The following is a 20612-nucleotide window of genomic DNA, read 5'->3' on the forward strand; positions in this document are numbered from 1 at the left end:
TCACTGAAATGTGCCCAGAGGGTTTTCAGGTGCTTCATCAACCACGACTTCAGAAAAGGGGTGGGGGAGTGGCCATTGTTATCCGAAAGTCCTTAGTTCCTCGTAGGATCCCTGCTCCGGAGCTTGTCGGGTGTGAGTCCTTGCTGATGAAGATGGACCTTGTGGGTCAAGTGGGCTGCTTGTTAACATACCTGCCTCCCAACGGCGTGACGACAGCCCTCCCCTCGCTCCTCGAGTCAGTAGCTGAGCTGGCAGTTGAGTTCCCCAGACTTATGATACTGGGGAACTTCAATCTGCCTTCGCTCGGCGAACACTCTGATGGAGCGCAGGAGTTCATGGCTTCCATGACAGCCATGGGCTTGACCCAAGTAATCCAGGGCCTGACTCACTCAGCGGGTCACACACTCGACCTCGTATTTCTCTCAGAGCAGTGGAGTTGTGATCTTGGTTTGAGGGGCAGTGAGATCTTGCCCCTGTCATGGTCGGACCACTTCCTACTGAGGCTCGACTTTCAGAGACCAATCCCCCGCTGTAGGGAGGAGGAACCAATTAGGTGGTTCCACCCCAGGCGTCTTATGGATCCTCAGGGTTTCCAGACGGCGCTTGGTGTTATGCCTGATACTCTCGCCCGCAGTCCGGTGGAGACCTTAGTTGCTGCTTGGAACTCAGCAGCGTCTGAGGCTCTCCACCAGATTGTGCCTTTACGGCCGATCTGTGGCAGTGGATCCAGGAGGGCTCCTTGGTTTACCGAGGACCTCCGGGAAATGAAGCACCAAAAGAGACGCCTAGAGCGCCGCTGGAGGTCCAGTAAATCCAAGTCAGACCGAGCACTCTTAAAAGCTTGCATCGGAGCATATTTTTCGGCAATACAGACAGCTAAGAACACCTATATTGCCGCTCTGATAGTGTCCGCTGAGTCGCGCCCTGCCGCCTTGTTTAGGGTAACCCGCTCCCTCCTGAATGGGAGGGTTGCGGATAATCCCTTACGAGGTAGAGCGGAGGATTGTGTCCAGTTCCTCGCGGACAAAGTTGCTTGGCTTCGGATGGACCTGGACTCCAATTGCGCAGAGCCAGCCGGAGTACCGGGGGAGGGTCTTGAGCGACATCTCTGGACTGACTTTCAACCTGTTACTCCTGATGAAGTGGACAAGGCCATGGGAGCGGTGAGTGCCGCCACGTGTGCACTGGACCCGTGCCCCTCCTGGCTGGTCGCGAACAGCAAGGAGGTGACGCGGGGCTGGATCCAGGCGATCGTGAATGCCTCCCTTTGGGAGGGCTTCTTTCCTCCAGCATTGAAGACAGCAGTGGTGAGACCCCTCCTGAAGAAGCCATCTCTGGATCCAGCCATTTTGAATAACTACGGTCCAGTCTCCAACCTCCCCTTTGTTGCGAAGGTTGTTGAGAAAGTGGTAGCCTTTCAGCTCCGACAGTCCTTGGATGAAGCCGATTATCTGGATCCCTTTCAGTCTGGATTCAGGCCTGGCTTCAGCACGGAAACCGCTTTGGTCGCACTGACCGATGATCTCTGGAGAGCTAGGGATGGAGGTCATTCCTCCATCCTAGTGCTTCTTGACCTCTCAGCGGCCTTTGATACCATCGACCATGGTATTCTTCTGCGACGGTTACAAGAGGTGGGGGTGGGAGGCACCGTTTTTCAGTGGTTCTCCTCCTACCTCTCGGACAGATCGCAGTCGGTGTTGGTCGGGGGGCAGAGGTCGACCCCTAGGCCCCTGAAATATGGGGTCCCACAGGGTTCGGTCCTGTCCCCCCTCCTGTTTAACATCTACATGAAGCCGTTGGGTGAGATCATTCGGCTGCACGGGATAAAATACCATCAGTACGCGGACGATACCCAGTTGTATCTGTCCGCCCCGTGCCAACTCAGTGAAGTGGTTGACGTGATGTGCCAGTGCCTGGAGGCTGTCAGGGTCTGGATGAGAGTTAACAGGCTTGCGCTCAATCCAGACAAGACTGAGTGGCTGTTGTGTTTTCCTCCCAAAAGGAAATTGGTCTCCAGATACGCTTCAAGGTGCTAGTCGTCACTTATAAAGCCCTTCATGGTATTGGACCTGGATACTTGAGAGACCGCCTGCTGCCAATACCTCCCAAAGACCCATTAGATCACACAGAGTAGGCGTCCTCCGGGTTCCGTCTACCAGCCAATGTCATCTGGCTACTACCCGGGGGAGGGCCTTCTCTGTGGCAGCTCCGGCCCTTTGGAACGAACTCCCCGCAGAGATTCGGACCCTCACCTCTCTCCAGGCCTTCCAAAAAGCCCTTAAAACCTGGCTGTGTTGGCAGGCCTGGGGTCGATGAGTTCCCTTCCCCTCTCGAATCGTGTGGCAGTTGGTTGTTTTTTAAATGCCCTGTACTTTTGTAGTTTTTGTGTTTTTTCCCTTCCCCTCCTTCGGATTTGTGCGCCGCCCTATAGGGAATAGGGCGGCATATAAATAAAATGAAACTTAAACTCAAATAAAATGAAACTATTCATTTTTTTCCCTTTTTGCTGTCTGTGCCATGTCTTATAACAATACAATGTCTGCTATTTCAATTTTGAAATGTCAACAATTGTCAGAAATAGTGACAAAATTAAATTAATATGGGGATAAAAATTATAGCAGTCTTCCCCAATTTGGTGCTGTCCAGTTTTTTAAGGGAGTGCAATTTCTTGAATAACTAATTTAAAAAATAACAACATAAAATCTTACTTTTCATTCAGTTAAGACTACTGTTTCTGGGATGCAAAATTGTGGACAACCATCTGAAGGCAAAGAAAAAATTTAGCCATTGCTATCCTCAAGGGGTTCAGATTTTGCTACAATGCACTTTCTTTTTAACTGCATTCTCTTTCTCTTATTTATATGCAGGGCAGAGGAAAGTATTTGATCTCCTGTTTGGAAGCTGTCTCTTTCATAGTGAAGTTTATGACAATGGAGCCTCCTTTATGTATGACAACTGTACTACGTGTACATGTAGGGTAAGACATTAATAATTCTTTTTTCCATAGTAATGGAATTTTTATATGATAAATTTCATATACTTTGAGACTAAGGAACTTGCTGCCATTTGTAATATGAGAGTTATATCTCATAAGTCACAGTGGATTAGGTAAATTCAAGAACTAAAATCTTGGAGGGAGGGAGAAGCCAATGTCGCAACGATATGGACGTGCGGTCTAGATGCTCCGAGACCGCAGCCAATACTTTTGCCACTGGGTGGTCCAATCGGACCTAAACTGTCCCAAAGATATGGTGAACAGGAAGAATACATCTTGCTGACCTCAGGGACATCGCAAAGTCCCTGAAAGAGGCAAGAGAAGTTCTTCAAGCCGGAAACAAAAAATCCAGCCAAGGCTGACAAAGTCAGGGCAGCTCCAAAACAGAAGGATACGGAAAGAGAAAGTGTTTCCAGCTGGTTAGGAACTTTTACTGTTTTAAAAAGAGACTGCCTATAAAAAAATTACAATTAATCTAAATTGGAGAACAGAAGAATCAAGCGGCGGAATTAAATTTAGAATGGTTTTGGACAGTGGTTATCTAACTTTTTAAATGCTATCTTCATGGATGGAATTTATGCAAGCCTTTTGAAATGGATGGATTAAGTTTTCTTCTTCCATTTTTTCTTTTATTGTTCTTTGTAACCTATGGACTAAAGTTTTCCTCTTTCATTGCTGTGGGTATTTTTCTAACTCATTTAAAGATTGGACTCTTTTTTCTAACTTGAAATACAAAAAAGATACAAAAGAAATTAGATTTGCAATGGTATCACTGCTGCTCGGAGGCTGGGAGGGTTTGTGGATTGGAGTTTGTGTATTGAAAATGGAACACTTTTTTTCTCCACTGATTGTTTTGACTTGACTCTACAAGGTTTCACTGCTTGGCTACAGAGAGTGATAAGAAGGGAAGCACACAGATGTCCCTTTGAAGTATATCTTTAATCAGAGAAAAGTGAAAACAAACATTTTTGTTAATCTATATTTTAATTTTATTAACCTTCCAAGCTAGAGCAGCTGTGTTTGTTAGCTGGGAAAATGGCACAATTTCTAAAGAAAACAGAAATCTCAAGCTTGCAAAAGATACTTTCAGAAGTACAGAATTATCAAATATATATGAAAGGATAGAGAAGAAACTGGAAGACTTAGAGCATATAACAGCAAAATATAATGAAGAAATTGAGGATGTCTATCAAATGCAAAATGTGGTGGTTAAAACTCAAAAAATCAAAGTGGAAAATGAATATAAAGAGATTAAACCTGTTAATATTTATGATGATTGGTTTGTCTCTGAAAATGGAAAGAATGGAATACTGAACGAGTAATTAAATGGAGAGGAAATTTATTCCAGAGGGCAAGATATAGAAGAAGAAGAAAAATAAAAATCTATGGATTTAAAGAGAAAAATTATATTAGCAAAAGCATTGATAACACTGCTGACAATCAAAGATAAGCTGAATAAGAAAACAGAAAGTGGGCATCAAGATTATATGAGAGATCCTATAAGCAAGGAATTGCTAAGAGGAGTCTATACAAAGCTGATCAAGAAGATGATTAGAGGACTGGCACCACAAATGGCAGAAGATAAGAGACTGTTTTGTTATTGGAAAGATACAGGTTGATAGATGGAAGAATATAATTTAAAACTAGTTAAACTTAGTGAAATTTATTGACAATAGATATAGCTTAAATAAATAACTGATAATGTTACTAATGTATACAATGTGTAGTGTTATGATGAGTATAATAGGTTATGAATATTGAATGGTACCCATGTAAGGAATATTAGCAATCCCTTTGGATTATACATAAAGGTTAATAATAATAATAATAATAATAATAATAACAACAACAACAACAACAACAACAACAACAACTCCGCCGTTGCCGGTCCCAAGCCCGGATGAGAAAGGAGGAGGGTTGGGGTCAGGTTGGCATCTGGTCCTGTAAAAAAAAAAACCCGCCAACCCATACAATATGGTGAAAAAAACAAATAAGAATTCCATACCGCATCGGTCGTCGCGCGGGTTAACAAGGGCCGCAGCGGATGTTGGGGTCCCTGGACATCCGTCGACAAGTGGGCTACAAGTGGACCAGCCAACAAAACGACAAAAATATATTGCAGTAACCGTGCCATAATGGCCTGTTACTACAACTCAGAGCCAGAAAAAAGAGGCTATTTAAAGCGAATGTATGAATTATGGAAACAACAATATCCAGATTCAAATGTTAGTGAACAACGACTAGCAGATCAAAGGCGATTTATTATACGGAATAAAGTGTTTAGTGAAGTTGAACATGAGGAAATTCAGGCAAATTGCAAAACCCAAAAAACAATATCACAAGCAGAAATAACTGATATTCAAAACACAACTAAAGACATTATAGTAGAACTCCCAGAAGAAGCTCTCGGGGAGGAAATAACATCACCACCACTAGAACCAGTTATCACTGAACCAAATGATGAACTAACTCAAAAACAAAAAGAATTGAAGGATAAGATCATGGAGCATTTTCTGCTTAATGAGGAAAGGCAACGTTTACCATCACTAAAAACTGTGCCTAAGAAAATTTTGGCCCCTATGATGAAAATGGTTAATGCAGTGTTTTCAACAATTGAACCGGGATCCATCTTGGAAACAAACCAGTTAATGTACAGCGCAGCTGTAATAGTCACTAATGAACTAGGCATTAAAATTAAAGTACCTAGTCACACAACAGAAAAAGCATCAAAGCCAAAGTGGAAAATCCGTTTAGAACAAAAAATCAAAAAATTAAGGGCAGATGCTAGTAACTTAAAGAACATGCATGAGCAACGGCTTAAAAAACAACAAAATCATAGATCAGCTAATCAGAAGATATAGATTGGATACAAGAAACATCAATGAAGCTGTAGAGATTGTAAAACAGCAGATAACAGCAACAGCTAGAAAAAATGAAAGATATGAGGCACGAATCATCCAATATAAACAAAATCAGCAATTTCGATCAGACCAACGGCGTTTTTATCAAAGTCTTAATGTGAATGGTGACACCAAAAGTGAAAAACCAGAAAAACAGGCCACAGTTGAATTCTGGAAAGAATTGTGGGAAAATGCAAAGGACTACAGCAAGGAAGCAAAGTGGATACATGACTTTGAGAAAAGCATTGGCAACAAACAAATGCAAGTATTAGAAATAACAACTGAGATGGTCAAAAATCGAGTTAAAAAGGTAAAGAATTGGACATCACCTGGAAAGGACCAATTACATGGTTTCTGGCTCAAATATCTGACCAGTTTACATGCAATATTGGCCAGGCAACTGAATGAAATTTTACAAAAGGGCCAAATTGATGAATGGTTGACAACTGGAAAAACATACTTGATTCAGAAAGATGCAACTAAAGGAACAACACCTGAAAACTACAGACCAATAACATGCTTGCCAACAACCTTCAAATTACTCACAGGCATTATTGCAGATAACATGGTGGATTATTTGGAAACAAACAACATCTTGCCAGTAGAGCAAAAAGGCAACAAAAGAAGGAGCAGGGGCACAAAAGATCAGCTCTTAATTGATAAGATGATATTAGAAAATTGTAAGAACAGAAAAACGAACTTGAATATGGTCTGGATTGATTACAAAAAGGCATTCGACTCACTGCCACATAGTTGGATCATAAAATGCTTAGAAACAACTGGCATTAGCAAAAGTATTACATCCTTTACTGAAAAGGCGATGAAATAATGGAGAACTGAGTTGGCAGTAGGGAATGAGATCTACGGAATAGTTAATATCAAGCGAGGAATTTTCCAGGGTGATTCACTTTCACCTCTTCTCTTCATCATCGCAATGATCCCACTATCAGTAATCTTAAAAAATTGAAATTAGGCTACCAAACAGCCAAAGAAGCTGAAAAAATTTCGCATTTACTATATATGGATGATTTGAAACTCTATGGAAAGTCAGAAATAGAAATCCAATCATTGACAAACACAGTCCGAGTATTCAGCACCGATATTTCAATGCAGTTTGGCATGGAAAAATGTGCCACTTTATCCATAAAAAGAGGCAAAATCACTGCATGTGAGGGAATTGAAATGCCCAATGGCCAATTAATTAAATGCAAAGAAAATGAAGCCTACAAATACTTAGGCATTCTGCAGTTGGATAACATCAAGCATGGAGAAGTAAAAACTATTGTCAGATGAGAGTACACCAACAGAGTTAGGAAAATTTTGAAATCTAAATTGAATGGTGGAAATACAATCAAGGCCATAAACACCTGGGCAATACCAGTTATAAGATACACAGCTGGTATAGTTAACTGGACACAAGCTGATTTGGACATTTTGGACCGAAAAACCAGGAAACTAATGACAATGCACTAGAGTTTACATCCACGTGGTGATACTGATAGACTGTACCTGCCCCGAAAATCAGGTGGCAGAGGATTATTACAAGTGAAGCAAACAGTTGAAGAAGAAAAACATGCACTGGCTGATTATTTAAAAGAAAGTCAAGAACATCTATTAATCGAAGTAAAGAACAAAAATCTACTGAAGGCCCAACAGACGAAACAAGAATACAGAAAAGATGTGATAAAATCAAGAATGGAAAGTTGGCAGAACAAAGCACTGCATGGCCAATTTCTGGAAAAAATAAAAGATAAAGTGGACAGTGGACATCGCAATACCAGGTGATAGCAGGGTCGCTGAGAAGGAACATGAAACAATCGCAAAATACCAGGACTTAAAAATTGAAATTCAACGACTATGGCACAAACCAGCAGTGGTAATTCCAGTGGTAATTGGCACACTGGGTGCTATTCCAAAAGCACTGGAATTACATTTAAAACAGTTAAAAATTGACAAAATCACCATCAGTCAAATGCAAAAAGCTGCACTGCTTGGATCTGCACGCATATTACGAAAATACGTTACAACGTCCTAGGCCCCTGGGTGGGGCCCGACTAGTAACCAATGCCAAATCCGGCGAAACAACTGGCCGCTGTGATACGATTGTATAATAATAATAATAAAATAAAAGCCGCACTGCTTGGATCTGCACGCATATTACGAAAATACGTTACAACGTCCTAGGCCCCTGGGTGGGGCCCAACTAGTAACCAATGCCAAATCCGGCAAAACAACTGGCTGCTGTGATACAATTGAATAATAATAATAATAATAATAATAATAATAATAATAATAATAATAATAATAATAATAATAATAATAATAATAAGCTCTTGGGGAGGAAATAACATCACCACCACTAGAACCAGTTATCACTGAACCAACTGATGAACTAACTCAAAAACAAAAAGAATTGAAGGATAAGATCATGGAGCATTTTCTGCTTAATGAGGAAAGGCAACGTTTACCATCACTAAAAACTGTGCCGAAGAAAATTTTGGCCCCTATGATGAAAATGGTTAATGCAGTGTTTTCAACAATTGAACCGGGATCCATCTTGGAAACAAACCAGTTAATGTACAGCGCAGCTGTAATAGTCACTAATGAACTAGGCATTAAAATTAAAGTACCTAGTCATACAACAGTAAAAGCATCAAAGCCAAAGTGGAAAATCCGTTTAGAACAAAAAATAAAAAAATTAAGGGCAGATGCAAGTAACTTAAAGAACATGCATGAGCAACGGCTTAAAAACAACAAAATCATAGATCGGCTAATCAGGAGATATAGATTGGATACAAGAAACATCAATGAAGCTGTAGAGATTGTAAAACAGCAGATAACAGCAACAGCTAGAAAAACTGAAAGATATGAGGCACGAATCATCCAATATAAACAAAATCAGCAATTTCGATCAGACCAACGGCGTTTTTATCAAAGTCTTAATGTAAATGGTGACACCAAAAGTGAAAAACCAGAAAAACAGGCCACAGTTGAATTCTGGAAAGAATTGTGGGAAAATGCAAAGGACTACAACAAGGAAGCAAAGTGGATACATGACTTTGAGAAAAGCATTGGCAACAAACAAATGCAAGTATTAGAAATAACAACTGAGATGGTCAAAAATCGAGTTAAAAAGGTAAAGAATTGGACATCACCTGGAAAGGACCAATTACATGGTTTCTGGCTCAAATATCTGACCAGTTTACATGCAATATTGGCCAGGCAACTGAATGAAATTTTACAAAAGGGCCAAATTGATGAATGGTTGACAACTGGAAAAACATACTTGATTCAGAAAGATGCAACTAAAGGAACAACACCTGAAAACTACAGACCAATAACATGCTTGCCAACAACCTTCAAATTACTCACAGGCATTGTTGCAGATAACATGGTGGATTATTTGGAAACAAACAACATCTTGCCAGTAGAGCAAAAAGGCAACAAAAGAAGGAGCAGGGGCACAAAAGATCAGCTTCTAATTGATAAAATGATATTAGAAAATTGTAAGAACAGAAAAACGAACTTGAATATGGTCTGGATTGATTACAAAAAGGCATTTGACTCACTGCCACATAGTTGGATCATAAAATGCTTAGAAACAACTGGCATTAGCAAAAGTATTACATCCTTTACTGAAAAGGCAATGAAACAATGGAGAACTGAGTTGGCAGTAGGGAATGAGAGCTACAGAATGGTTAATATCAAGCGAGGAATTTTCCAGGGTGATTCACTTTCACCTCTTCTCTTCATCATCGCAATGATCCCACTATCAGTAATCTTAAAAAAAATGAAATTAGGCTACCAAACAGCCAAAAAAGCTGAAAAAATTTCGCATTTACTATATATGGATGATTTGAAACTCTACGGAAAGTCAGAAATAGAAATCCAATCATTGACAAATACAGTCCGAGTATTCAGCAACGATATTTCAATGCAGTTTGGCATGGAAAAATGTGCCACTGTATCCATAAAAAGAGGCAAAATCACTGCATCTGAGGGAATTGAAATGCCCAATGGCCAACTAATTAAATGCAAAGAAAATGAAGCCTACAAATACTTAGGCATTCTGCAGTTGGATAACATCAAGCATGGAGAAGTAAAAACTATTGTCAGATGAGAGTACACCAACAGAGTTAGGAAAATTTTGAAATCTAAATTGAATGGTGGAAATACAATCAAGGCCATAAATACCTGGGCAATACCAGTTATAAGATACACAGCTGGCATAGTTAACTGGACACAAGCTGATTTGGACCTTTTGGACCGAAAAACCAGGAAACTAATGACAATGCACTACAGTTTACATCCACGTGGTGATACTGATAGACTATATCTGCCCCGAAAATCAGGTGGCAGAGGATTATTACAAGTGAAGCAAACAGTTGAAGAAGAAAAACATGCACTGGCTGATTATTTAAAAGAAAGTCAAGAACATCTATTAATCAAAGTAAAGAACAAAAATCTACTGAAGGCCCAACAGACAAAACAAGAATACAGAAAAGATGTGATAAAATCAAGAATGGAGAGTTGGCAGAACAAAGCACTGCATGGTCAATTTCTGGAAAAAATAAAAGATAAAGTGGACAGGGAACAAACTTGGTTATGGTTAAAAACAGGTACATTAAAGAAAGAAACAGAGTCACTAATCCTGGCTGCGCAAGAACAAGCTATCCGCACAAATGCCATTAAGGCCAAAATTCAAAAATCCTCTGATGATGCCAAATGCAGACTTTGCAAAGAAGCTGACGAAACTGTTGATCACATACTCAGCTGCTGTAAAAAAATCGCGCAGACTGATTATAAATTGCAGCACAATTCAGTAGCACAAATGATCCATTGGAATTTGTGCAAAAATTATAATATTAAAACAGCAACAAACTGGTGGGAACATCAGCCTGAAAAAGTCACAGAAAATCAGATGGTCAAGATCTTGTGGGATTTCCGTATACAAACCGACAAAATACTGGCGCATAATACACCAGACATCACACTGGTTGAGAAAAATAAGGTCACAATCATAGACATCGCAATACCAGGTGATAGCAGGGTCGCCGAGAAGGAACATGAAAAAATCGCAAGATACCAGGACTTAAAAATCGAAATTCAACGACTATGGCACAAACCAGCAGTGGTAATTCCAGTGGTAATTGGCACACTGGGTGCTATTCCAAAAGCACTGGAATTACATTTAAAACAGTTAAAAATTGACAAAATCACCATCAGTCAAATGCAAAAAGCCGCACTGCTTGGATCTCCACGCATATTACGAAAATACGTTACGATGTCCTAGGCCCCTGGGTGCGGCCCGACTAGTAACCAATGCCAAATCCGGCGAAACAACTGGCCGCTGTGATACAATTGTATAATAATAATAATAATAATAATAATAATAATAATAATAATAATAATAATAAGTAGTAGTAGTAGTAGTAGTAGTAGTAGTAGTAGTAGTAGTAGTAGTAGTAGTAGTAGTAGTTGTTGTTGTTAACTGGACACAAGCTGATTTGGACATTTTGGACCGAAAAACCAGGAAACTAATGACAATGCACTAAAGTTTACATCCACATGGTGATACTGATAGACTACACCTGCCCCGAAAATCAGGTGGCAGAGGATTATTACAAGTGAAGCAAACAGTTGAAGAAGAAAAACATGCACTGGCTGATTATTTAAAAGAAAGTCAAGAACATCTATTAATCAAAGTAAAGAACAAAAATCTACTGAAGGACCAAGACAAAACAAGAATACAGAAAAGATATGATAAAATCAAGAATAGAGAGTTGGGAAAACTTCCTGGGTGGAGCCTGCTGGTGGTGGCAGCAAAAAACCAGCTGCCTCCGAATTCCTGGCTACATACCTGTTTAGAGGATCTTCCATCTGACGTCTTATCAGGTTTTCTTATCCTTCAGGCAAGAAGGAAAGAAGAAATTGTTTTGCTGGCAAATGCTCTTCGATTTTTGCAGCTTTTGTGCTTGCAGGGAGAGGGGGCTAGCCCAAGGCAGAACGGCTGTCCGTGCTGGGAACTTCAAACTGCCTTGTGCGGGACAAAGTAGGTCTCCCCCACTCAGTTCAAAGTTTTGATTGATTTAATCTTATCACGAGCTGGATTCGTATTACGTGGGCAATAATTGTTTATCAAGATTTTAGCTTCTTTTCTTTTTCTCTCCGAAAAACTATTTACTTAGAGGCTTTTAAAATGGCGCCGAGCAGGCTGGTTTCTCCGGTAATAACGAACACTTTTTGTTAATTGTTACAAGAATTCAAAACAAAGGAGATTGCTTATCATTTGTTTTGTTTCACAATCGGCCAGCAGAAGCTTTTTAATTAGTTTCATTTCTACAATACTCTCACTCCCTCATTAATCTTGCTTATCTGGAAGTTAAATGGTGATGAATCTGCTGAACTGTCTTGTTACAATATTTACTCACTGAAAGTTTTGCCAAGCCTTAAACTTCAAAGTAAAAGGGGAACTCAGCTTCTTTACTTAAAGCTGCATATTCAGCCAACAGAGTTTTATTAATTGCAGGCAGATAAATTTTGAAATGGCTTCAAAACTAAATATTAACTTGAAGTCGTCATCCTCTACTTCCAGGGGCACATCCCCAGTGCCTGGCACAAAGCTGCAGCCTCCGCTTCCTACGCCCCCTGCTGGGGATGTGTTAACGAAAGAATTTTTCCTGAGCAAACTAAGCGAGGCTCTTAATGCACTGACAATTAAAATGGAAGATAAGTTTAGAGATAATAGAGAGGTGATAAAGCAGGAGAGAAAAGAGGAAATAAAAGAAATGAAAGAAGAAATCAAAAGTGAAATAAAAGGACTTAAACAGGAGCTGTATGAGAAAATCGACACTAAGGTTGTTAAAATTAGAGATGAAATGCTGAGACTTGTAACTGTATTAACAGAACATACTTCTGGAATGGAAGATACTCTAGAGGTTTTAATGATGCCAATACTAACTTGACATTGAAAACAGAGGTGGTGGAACAAAAAGTGGAAAATGCTGAAAAAGAAATTATTATGATACAGTACTGACAAATGGAGTTTGCATTAAGAGTAAAGGGGCTTCGTTAGGAGAAACAGGAGAACCTGAAACAGATCCTATCGGAAGCTTTTGACCGCCTGATGGGAAGACCAGGGACCAACCTTGACTGGCAAATTGACAAAGCTTACCGCGTTAATTCTTGGCTGGCAAAGCAGAAGCAGCTTCCTCGAGACATCGTTATATATTTTACTACAAGAGAGCTTAGAAATATGGTACTGCAAGCGTCTTATAACACTAAGCTTCAAATTGGCGGTCAAGACCTGACTGTTTTGAAAGAGATACCACCTCAAATGTTAAGAGCCAGGAGAGACTACGCTTTTTTGGTCAAAGAACTCAGAAATCGTCAGATACAGTATAGATGGGATGCACCATTTGGCATTATATTTACATTTGATAAGCGAAGGTATCGCCTCAACTCTGTATGGAAAGCCCTAGATTTTTATTATAATATATTGAAGGCCGGATACCCTGCACCATCTGGACCTAGAGAAAGACCACAAGAAGGACAGGATAGACAGCAAACTACACAACCACCAGACAAGATGGAGCATCTCTCTTTTCTAGAAGTGCAAGGTGTTATGGAACCAAGACCTAGCCGCATGACTACTAGACGAATGGAGAAACAAGCTAAAAAGCAACAGCATCAACAATCATCGGCCATCGATCAAGGAACTACAATAACAAGTCTGGAAGCAGTGGGAGGAGCTAGACCTAAGGTTAAACAGGCCATGCAGGAAGCTCTAAAAATGCTTCAGCCAACCAAAGATGACAACTAAGATTTTAACATGGAATGTCAACGGACTGAATTCTCCACAGAAGAGGAAGAAAATATTTCATTATCTCAAATAGTTTAAGAATGATGTAATTGGTTTGCAAGAAACTCATATCAAGTCAACTGATCAAAAATATTTGATCAACTCAAAACTTGGTCAACATTTTGCAGCTTCTGCTATGGAAAAGAAGAATGGTATAGTTGTATACTTAAGAAAAGATATGAAAGCTGAATTAATAGAAGCAGATCCCTTTGGAAGATATATTGCTTTAGACTTAATCCTAGAAGGGAAAAAGACATTACGTTTGGGAATTTATGCTCCCAATCAACAGCAAGATAGATTCTATAGAAATCTTCATGCTAAATTAGTACAGTGGGACTATAGTTCCTGTATACTATTGGGTGACTGGAATGGAGTGATAGACACTAAGAGAGATAAGAAGACTTCCCGCCTAAATACTAAGATGCGAGCAAAGTTACCCAAACCTTTCTTTGACATTATGGATGACTTTGAATTGAGAGATATTTGGCGAGAAAGAAATGCAGAGGAATGTGACTTCACTTTCTTCTCGGACAGGCATCAATCCCTTTCAAGGATTGATTTTATACTAACCACTAATGATTTGCTTTCTAGGGTCAAGAAGACAAAGATTGCGGCTAGGGTCCTTTCGGACCATAACCCGGTTTGGATGGAGTTGGGAAGGGTAGTGCAGGCAAGAAGGTCTTGGAGATTGAATGAAAACTTATTTAGATATGAAAAGTATATTAATGATTGTAAAAAATTACTATCTGAATATTTTGTTTTGAATATGAATAAGGGTACATCTATGGAATTTGTATGGGATGCAAGCAAAGCGTATATGAGAGGAGTGCTGATGAATATAAATAAAACACATAGAAATAAACAAGGGTTAAAACGAACAGAACTGGAAGAGGAAATTAAGAGAAAAGAGTTGGAGTTAACAATGAACCCAGACGATACAAAGGTTAAGGAAGCTATTAACATATTAAAATCTCAATTTGACATGTTGATCTCTGACCAGGTAGCCACTAATTTATTATATGCAAAACACAATACTTTTTGTAATGCAAACAAACCTGGCAGATGGTTAGCTTATCAGATTAGGAAAAAAAGGAAAACTCGAAATATATCTAAACTGATTTACAGAGGGAAGGAAGTGTTTCAACAGGAAGAGATTCAAAAGGCTTTTCGGGAATTTTTTACAGAACTGTATAAAGGGGATAAAATTAATGGTTTAGACATAGAGAAATATTTAGATAAAGAGAAAATACCTTCAGTTAGAGAAGAGCACAGGCAAAAATTGAATCAACCAATAACCTCGGGGGAAATCTTGTAGGTAATTAAGCAATTAAAGTCAGGAAAAGCACCAGGTACAGATGGCTTGACAGCGGTTTACTATAAAAACTTACAGTTAGAAATGGTAGAACCTCTTAGAGAATTATTTAATATGATTCAAAAGGAAGGTAAAGTGCCTCCATCTTGGAAGACAGCGTTTATATCTTTGATACCCAAAGAAGATCAAGATACTACTCAACCCAAAAATTATAGACCTATTTCATTACTGAATGTAGTTTACAAAATTTTTACTAAAATATTAGCAAATAGGTTAATGTTGGTTATTCAACAATTGATACACACGGACCAAACAGGTTTTATACAGGGGAGACAGATGAAAAGTAATGTCAGATTAATTATTAATGCATTAGAATATTTGGGAAAGAACAACCAGATCCCTGCTGCGTTTATATTTTTGGATGCTGAGAAGGCCTTTGATCGAGTTAACTGGCAATTTCTGCTGAAGATATTACAAAAAATGCAGATAGGAGATAATTTTTTACAGTCAATTAAAGCAATATACCAACAGCAAACAGCACAAATCATAGTCAATGGAAGTTTAACAGACTCTTTTCAAATTGGAAAAGGTACAAGACAGGGCTGTCCTTTGTCCCCATTATTGTTTATTATAACTTTGGAAGTATTGTTGAATAAAATACGGGGATTGGATGGTTTAAAAGGGATCAAGTTTAGGCAGCAAGAATATAGAGTCCGCGCTTTTGCGGATGATTTGGTCATAATATTGGAACAACCGCAGGAATCCAGTATGGTTTTAATGAATACGATTAATCAATATGGTCAAGTGTCTGGCTTTAAAATAAATTTAGGAAAAACCAAAATATTAGCTATAAATATGAATATTAAACAAAAGGAAGAATTAGGAGTGATGCTAGGATGTGAGGTAGTTTAAAAAGTCAAATATCTTGGAGTTAACATTTTAACTTCAAATGGGAAATTATATAAGCATAATTATGAACCACTTTGGCATAGTATACAGACGGAGATGAAAAAATGGGAGAAATTGCACTTATCTTTGCTGGGTAGGATAGCGGCAGTGAAAATGAACATTTTACCAAAATTTTTATTTCTTTTCCAAATGTTACCTATACTTAAAAAAGATGCGAACCTTTTAGAATGGCAGAAGGGTATCAACAAATTTGTATGGGCAGGAAAGAAGCCGAGGGTAAAGATGAAAATAATGCAAGATGTACGTGAGAGAGGAGGATTGAAACTACCTAATTTAAAACTATATTATGATGCAGTGGCATTATCTGTAATTAGTGTTTGGACTCATTTAACCAATGATAGAATATTGAATATTGAGGGACACGATCTGGTATTTGGTTGGCATGCTTACCTGTTATTCAACAAAAAATTGGATAAGAATTTTAAAAGTCATATTTTAAGAAATGCTTTACTGCGGGTTTGGAAAAAATACCAATATAAATTAAATGACAAGATACCCATGTGGGCAATTCCTAGACACGCAATTGAAAATATGAATATAGCACAAAAACAGGACAGAATTACTTACAGACAGCTTCTTACCTCGGAAAGGGGGGTATTACAATTAAAATCTTTAGAGGTATTAAAAGAGGAGATGGTAGTTCAAACATGGTTCCAGTATGGGCAATTACAGGCTAGGTGGAAAATAGATTAAAAAATTGGTTTTATCCAAGTTGAGGATAACTTGTTTAAACAAATAAGAGATCAAAGCTTAATGCATATAAAGAGGATATATAATGTATTAATACAGATGGATTCGGAAACAGAATGAGTTAAAGATTGTATGATAAAATGGGCTCAAAATATTGAAGAACCAATAATGTTGGATACATGGGAAAGAATCTGGGTAAGAAATGTGAAATTTACACACGCTCAAAATCTGAGAGAAAATTTTTACAAGATCTTCTATAGATGGCATTTAGATCCTAAAAAGTTGGCTTCTATGTGTCCGAATGTACAGCCTAAATGTTGGAAGTGTGGTTCTCTCGATGCTACATATTATCATATATGGTGGACCTGCCAAAAGGTTAAGGCATTCTGGATTAAAATATGGTGGGTTATGCAAAATATTTTTAAAAGAAGGATAAAGTTTACTCCTCAGTTATTTTTACTAGGTATATGTACTGACTTTACAATGGTAGAGACTAACTTGATTCTGCACCTAATAACTGCAGCAAGACTGTTGGTGGCGCAATACTGGAAGAAGGAAGACTTGCCTACAATCCAAGAATGGACATTGAAAGTCACAAACTTAGCCGAGATGGCTAAAATATCGGCATATCTTAAAGATCACTCAAATGAGAGATATAAACGAGACTGGAAAAAATGGATTGACTATATACAAAATAAATACGGGACCAAATAATTCCAGTTAGCCTATGCTTAAGATCAGAAATGATTTAAATTGTTTAAAGTTAGTTCAGTAAGAAGAAGCTAAGGTCAATGTAGAATGTCATTAATTTCTTTATTTCTTTTTTCTCAATAGATTTTAGACTGTGTTAGTTAAAAATCCATACCGTGTACGGGTTCTGGGAAGTCGGGGGGGGAAGGAGGAGGGGGTTGGGGGGTGGAGGGAGGGAGGGGCATACAAAAAAAATTGTACTTCAATGTTTTAATGATTGACGAATGATGAAATATTTGTGTTTTTCAAAAGAAATAAAACCTTTTAAAAAAAAGAATAGCGAGTTGGCAGAACAAAGCACTGCATGGCCAATTTCTGGAAAAAATAAAAGATAAAGTGGACAGTGAACAAACTTGGTTATGGTTAACAACAGGTACATTAAAGAAAGAAACAGAGTCACTAATCCTGGCTGCGCAAGAACAAGCTATCCGCACAAATGCCATTAAGGCCAAAATCGAAAAATCCTCTGATGATGCCAAATGCAGACTTTGCAAAGAAGCTGATGAAACTGTTGATCACATACTCAGCTGCTGTAAAAAAATCACGCAGACTGATTATAAATTGCGGAACAATTCAGTAGCACAAATGATCCATTGGAATTTGTGCAAAAATTATAATATTAAAACAGCAACAAACTGGTGGGAACATCAGCCTGAAAAAGTCACCGAAAATCAGATGGTCAAGATCTTGTGGGATTTCCGTATACAAACCGACAAAATGCTGGTGCATAATACACCAGACATCACACTGGTTGAGAAAAATAAGGTCACAATCATAGACATCGCAATACCAGGTGATAGCAGGGTCGCTAAGAAGGAACATGAAAAAATCGCAAAATACCAGGACTTAAAAATCGAAATTCAACGACTATGGCACAAACCAGCAGTGGTAATTCCAGTGGTAATTGGCACACTGGGTGCTATTCCAAAAGCACTGGAATTACATTTAAAACAGTTAAAAATTGACAAAATCACCATCAGTCAAATGCAAAAAGCCGCACTGCTTGGATCTCCACGCATATTACGAAAATATGTTACGATGTCCTAGGCCCCTGGGTGGCGCCCGACTAGTAACCAATGCCAAATCCGGTGAAACAATTGGCCGCTGTGATACAATTGTATAATAATAATAACTAAGTTAGATACAGTTAAAGTTTTGATTATTGGAAGGAAATGTTATGATATAGGATATAGTCAAAAGAGGGATAAGAATAACAACATATAGATAGATAGATAGATAGATAGATAGATAGATAGATAGATAGATAGATAGATAGATAGATAGATAGATAGATAGATAGATATGGGTATAACATAAGGAAACTGGATTTAAACTTTAGTGATTTGGAAAGGAGGATTAGAAAACTTTGTTATTAAATATTATGGATGTTTAGCTAGAATAGGACATAAGGATTTAGTGTTAGTGGAGGATTTTAGAAATAGTAATTGAAAGGCCAGTATGTGGTTATGTATTAAATCTTGTTATATTTCATGATGGATGCTTAAATAATTATAGTCAAATGAAAATGGAGATATGATGATGGTAACATGTATGAATATTTGAGTTAAAATACTTAAGTTAATATGAATTATGTTTGTTGACTGTGGAAGAGATGCACGAAAGTTTTTTTTTGTAACCAACTGATACCCTTTCTATAGCATGTAAAGAAGGATGATGTATTTGTTTTAAATTAAAAAATTAAAAAATATTAAAAAAGAACTGAAATATTGGAAACATGCATTATTTCTATATAAATATTTGATTCCTGTTTTAAAATACTTTACATATTGGGACCAATATATATATAGCTTGCCTGTACATGCTGTTGTCTTTGGATGCAGGCAAACAGTCACTCAAGGCAGCTGTGAAAGAGTTAGAATGTGGACAACTCTCTTCATTTGCAGAGATGGGGTTGCTGTTTGCTTGGTTATCAACAGAAACTGCTGTTATAGCCAAATTATTCCATCTTTCTTCTGCCAACTCACTCTGATTATGTGCCAGTAATTTATTTATTTATCACATTTATATGCCACCTATCTCACTCTGAAGTCTGACTCTGGGCAGCTGTCATAAATGTTCTGGAAGAAAATGTTCAAACCAAAGAACCAATCAAATAACTATTAGTATGTCAAGTTAGCAAAGGGCGATTTGGTGGATTGAGAGTCCTGAGCAATCAGAAGAAATATTTTGTGAATTCCCTTGAGTTATTGTTGACTCCTGGTTACTACCTAGATTAGTCCCTAAAGTTTTATGGCAACATTTCAAAAGTGGTTTGCCCTTACCTTTTCTTAGGCCTGAAAGTTAATTACCCATTTTGTTACTCAGTTAACCTACAGTATATAAATCATTAGTGACAAATATAAGGCAGATCTACCTAAAAAATACAATGTATTATCCATTGCCTTGTTCCTTCCAGGCTGATACTGGTACTAAAAGTCTCATGGGCAGAGATTCAAAAACATAGCTTTTGATAAAGTAGTTTTTATTTCAGCTACTAGAAAAACCATTACCACAAAGAAAATCAAAACTGTCAACTGGAAGACCGAAATTTATATATGGAGCAGATTAAAACGTGTCTTAACAGGCCAAGTTAAGATGTGCATTGTTATCATGATGGATCCCACTCAGACTTTTTGCTTTTGACTTTGCCTGACTAACCTTTGGCCTCATGTGTAAGCCTGCCATGAGAAAGGTGCTTCTGGATTTTTGGTATGAATAGCAAGATCCACACTAGAGATTCATGCTGGTTGAAAGAGAGCCACTGAAGTCCATTCCAGAGGTGGCATTTCAGATACCTGCTAATTCAAGCATAGCACTCTTCAAGTGATTATGTCACTAGGACTCATTGTAGAAAACAACTGCAAATATTAGTGATAATCTCCAGCTTCCAGGCTGAAAAGTCTGGTTGAGAATGCCTCTGGGCCTCTAAAATCCTAAAACCAACACCAGGAAGCCACTAAAAGACCCCAAGAACACACAAAAGCTAATGCTGAAAAGGAAGCCCAGCACGACTTCATTCGTGATACAAATTAAAGAAACGAGCCTATTCTAGTGTGTTCTAATGAAGGTGCTTGTGTAATGTAGTGGCTAAGCCATTCTGTAGTAGCATAAACTATAATCTCTAAATATATTCAG

At 38.3% G+C, this 20612-nt stretch overlaps 1 protein-coding gene across 1 annotated transcript in view; it reads left to right on the forward strand.

Annotated features, from left to right (window-relative positions):
* BMPER (BMP binding endothelial regulator) overlaps positions 1-20612 on the forward strand; it is a 461522-nt gene that overhangs the window by 276645 nt on the left and 164265 nt on the right. Inside the window, exon 8 of the mRNA XM_014056655.2 lies at positions 2868-2977. Within this exon, the coding sequence (XP_013912130.2) occupies positions 2868-2977 (110 nt within the window). The remainder of the gene's footprint in view (positions 1-2867; positions 2978-20612) is intronic.

The sequence above is a fragment of the Thamnophis sirtalis genome, unplaced genomic scaffold (genome assembly GCF_051295495.1).
Source record: "Thamnophis sirtalis isolate CommonGarterSnake01/CBP01778 unplaced genomic scaffold, rThaSir2_p1.2 scaffold_4, whole genome shotgun sequence".
Taxonomy (NCBI): Eukaryota; Metazoa; Chordata; class Lepidosauria; order Squamata; family Natricidae; genus Thamnophis; species Thamnophis sirtalis.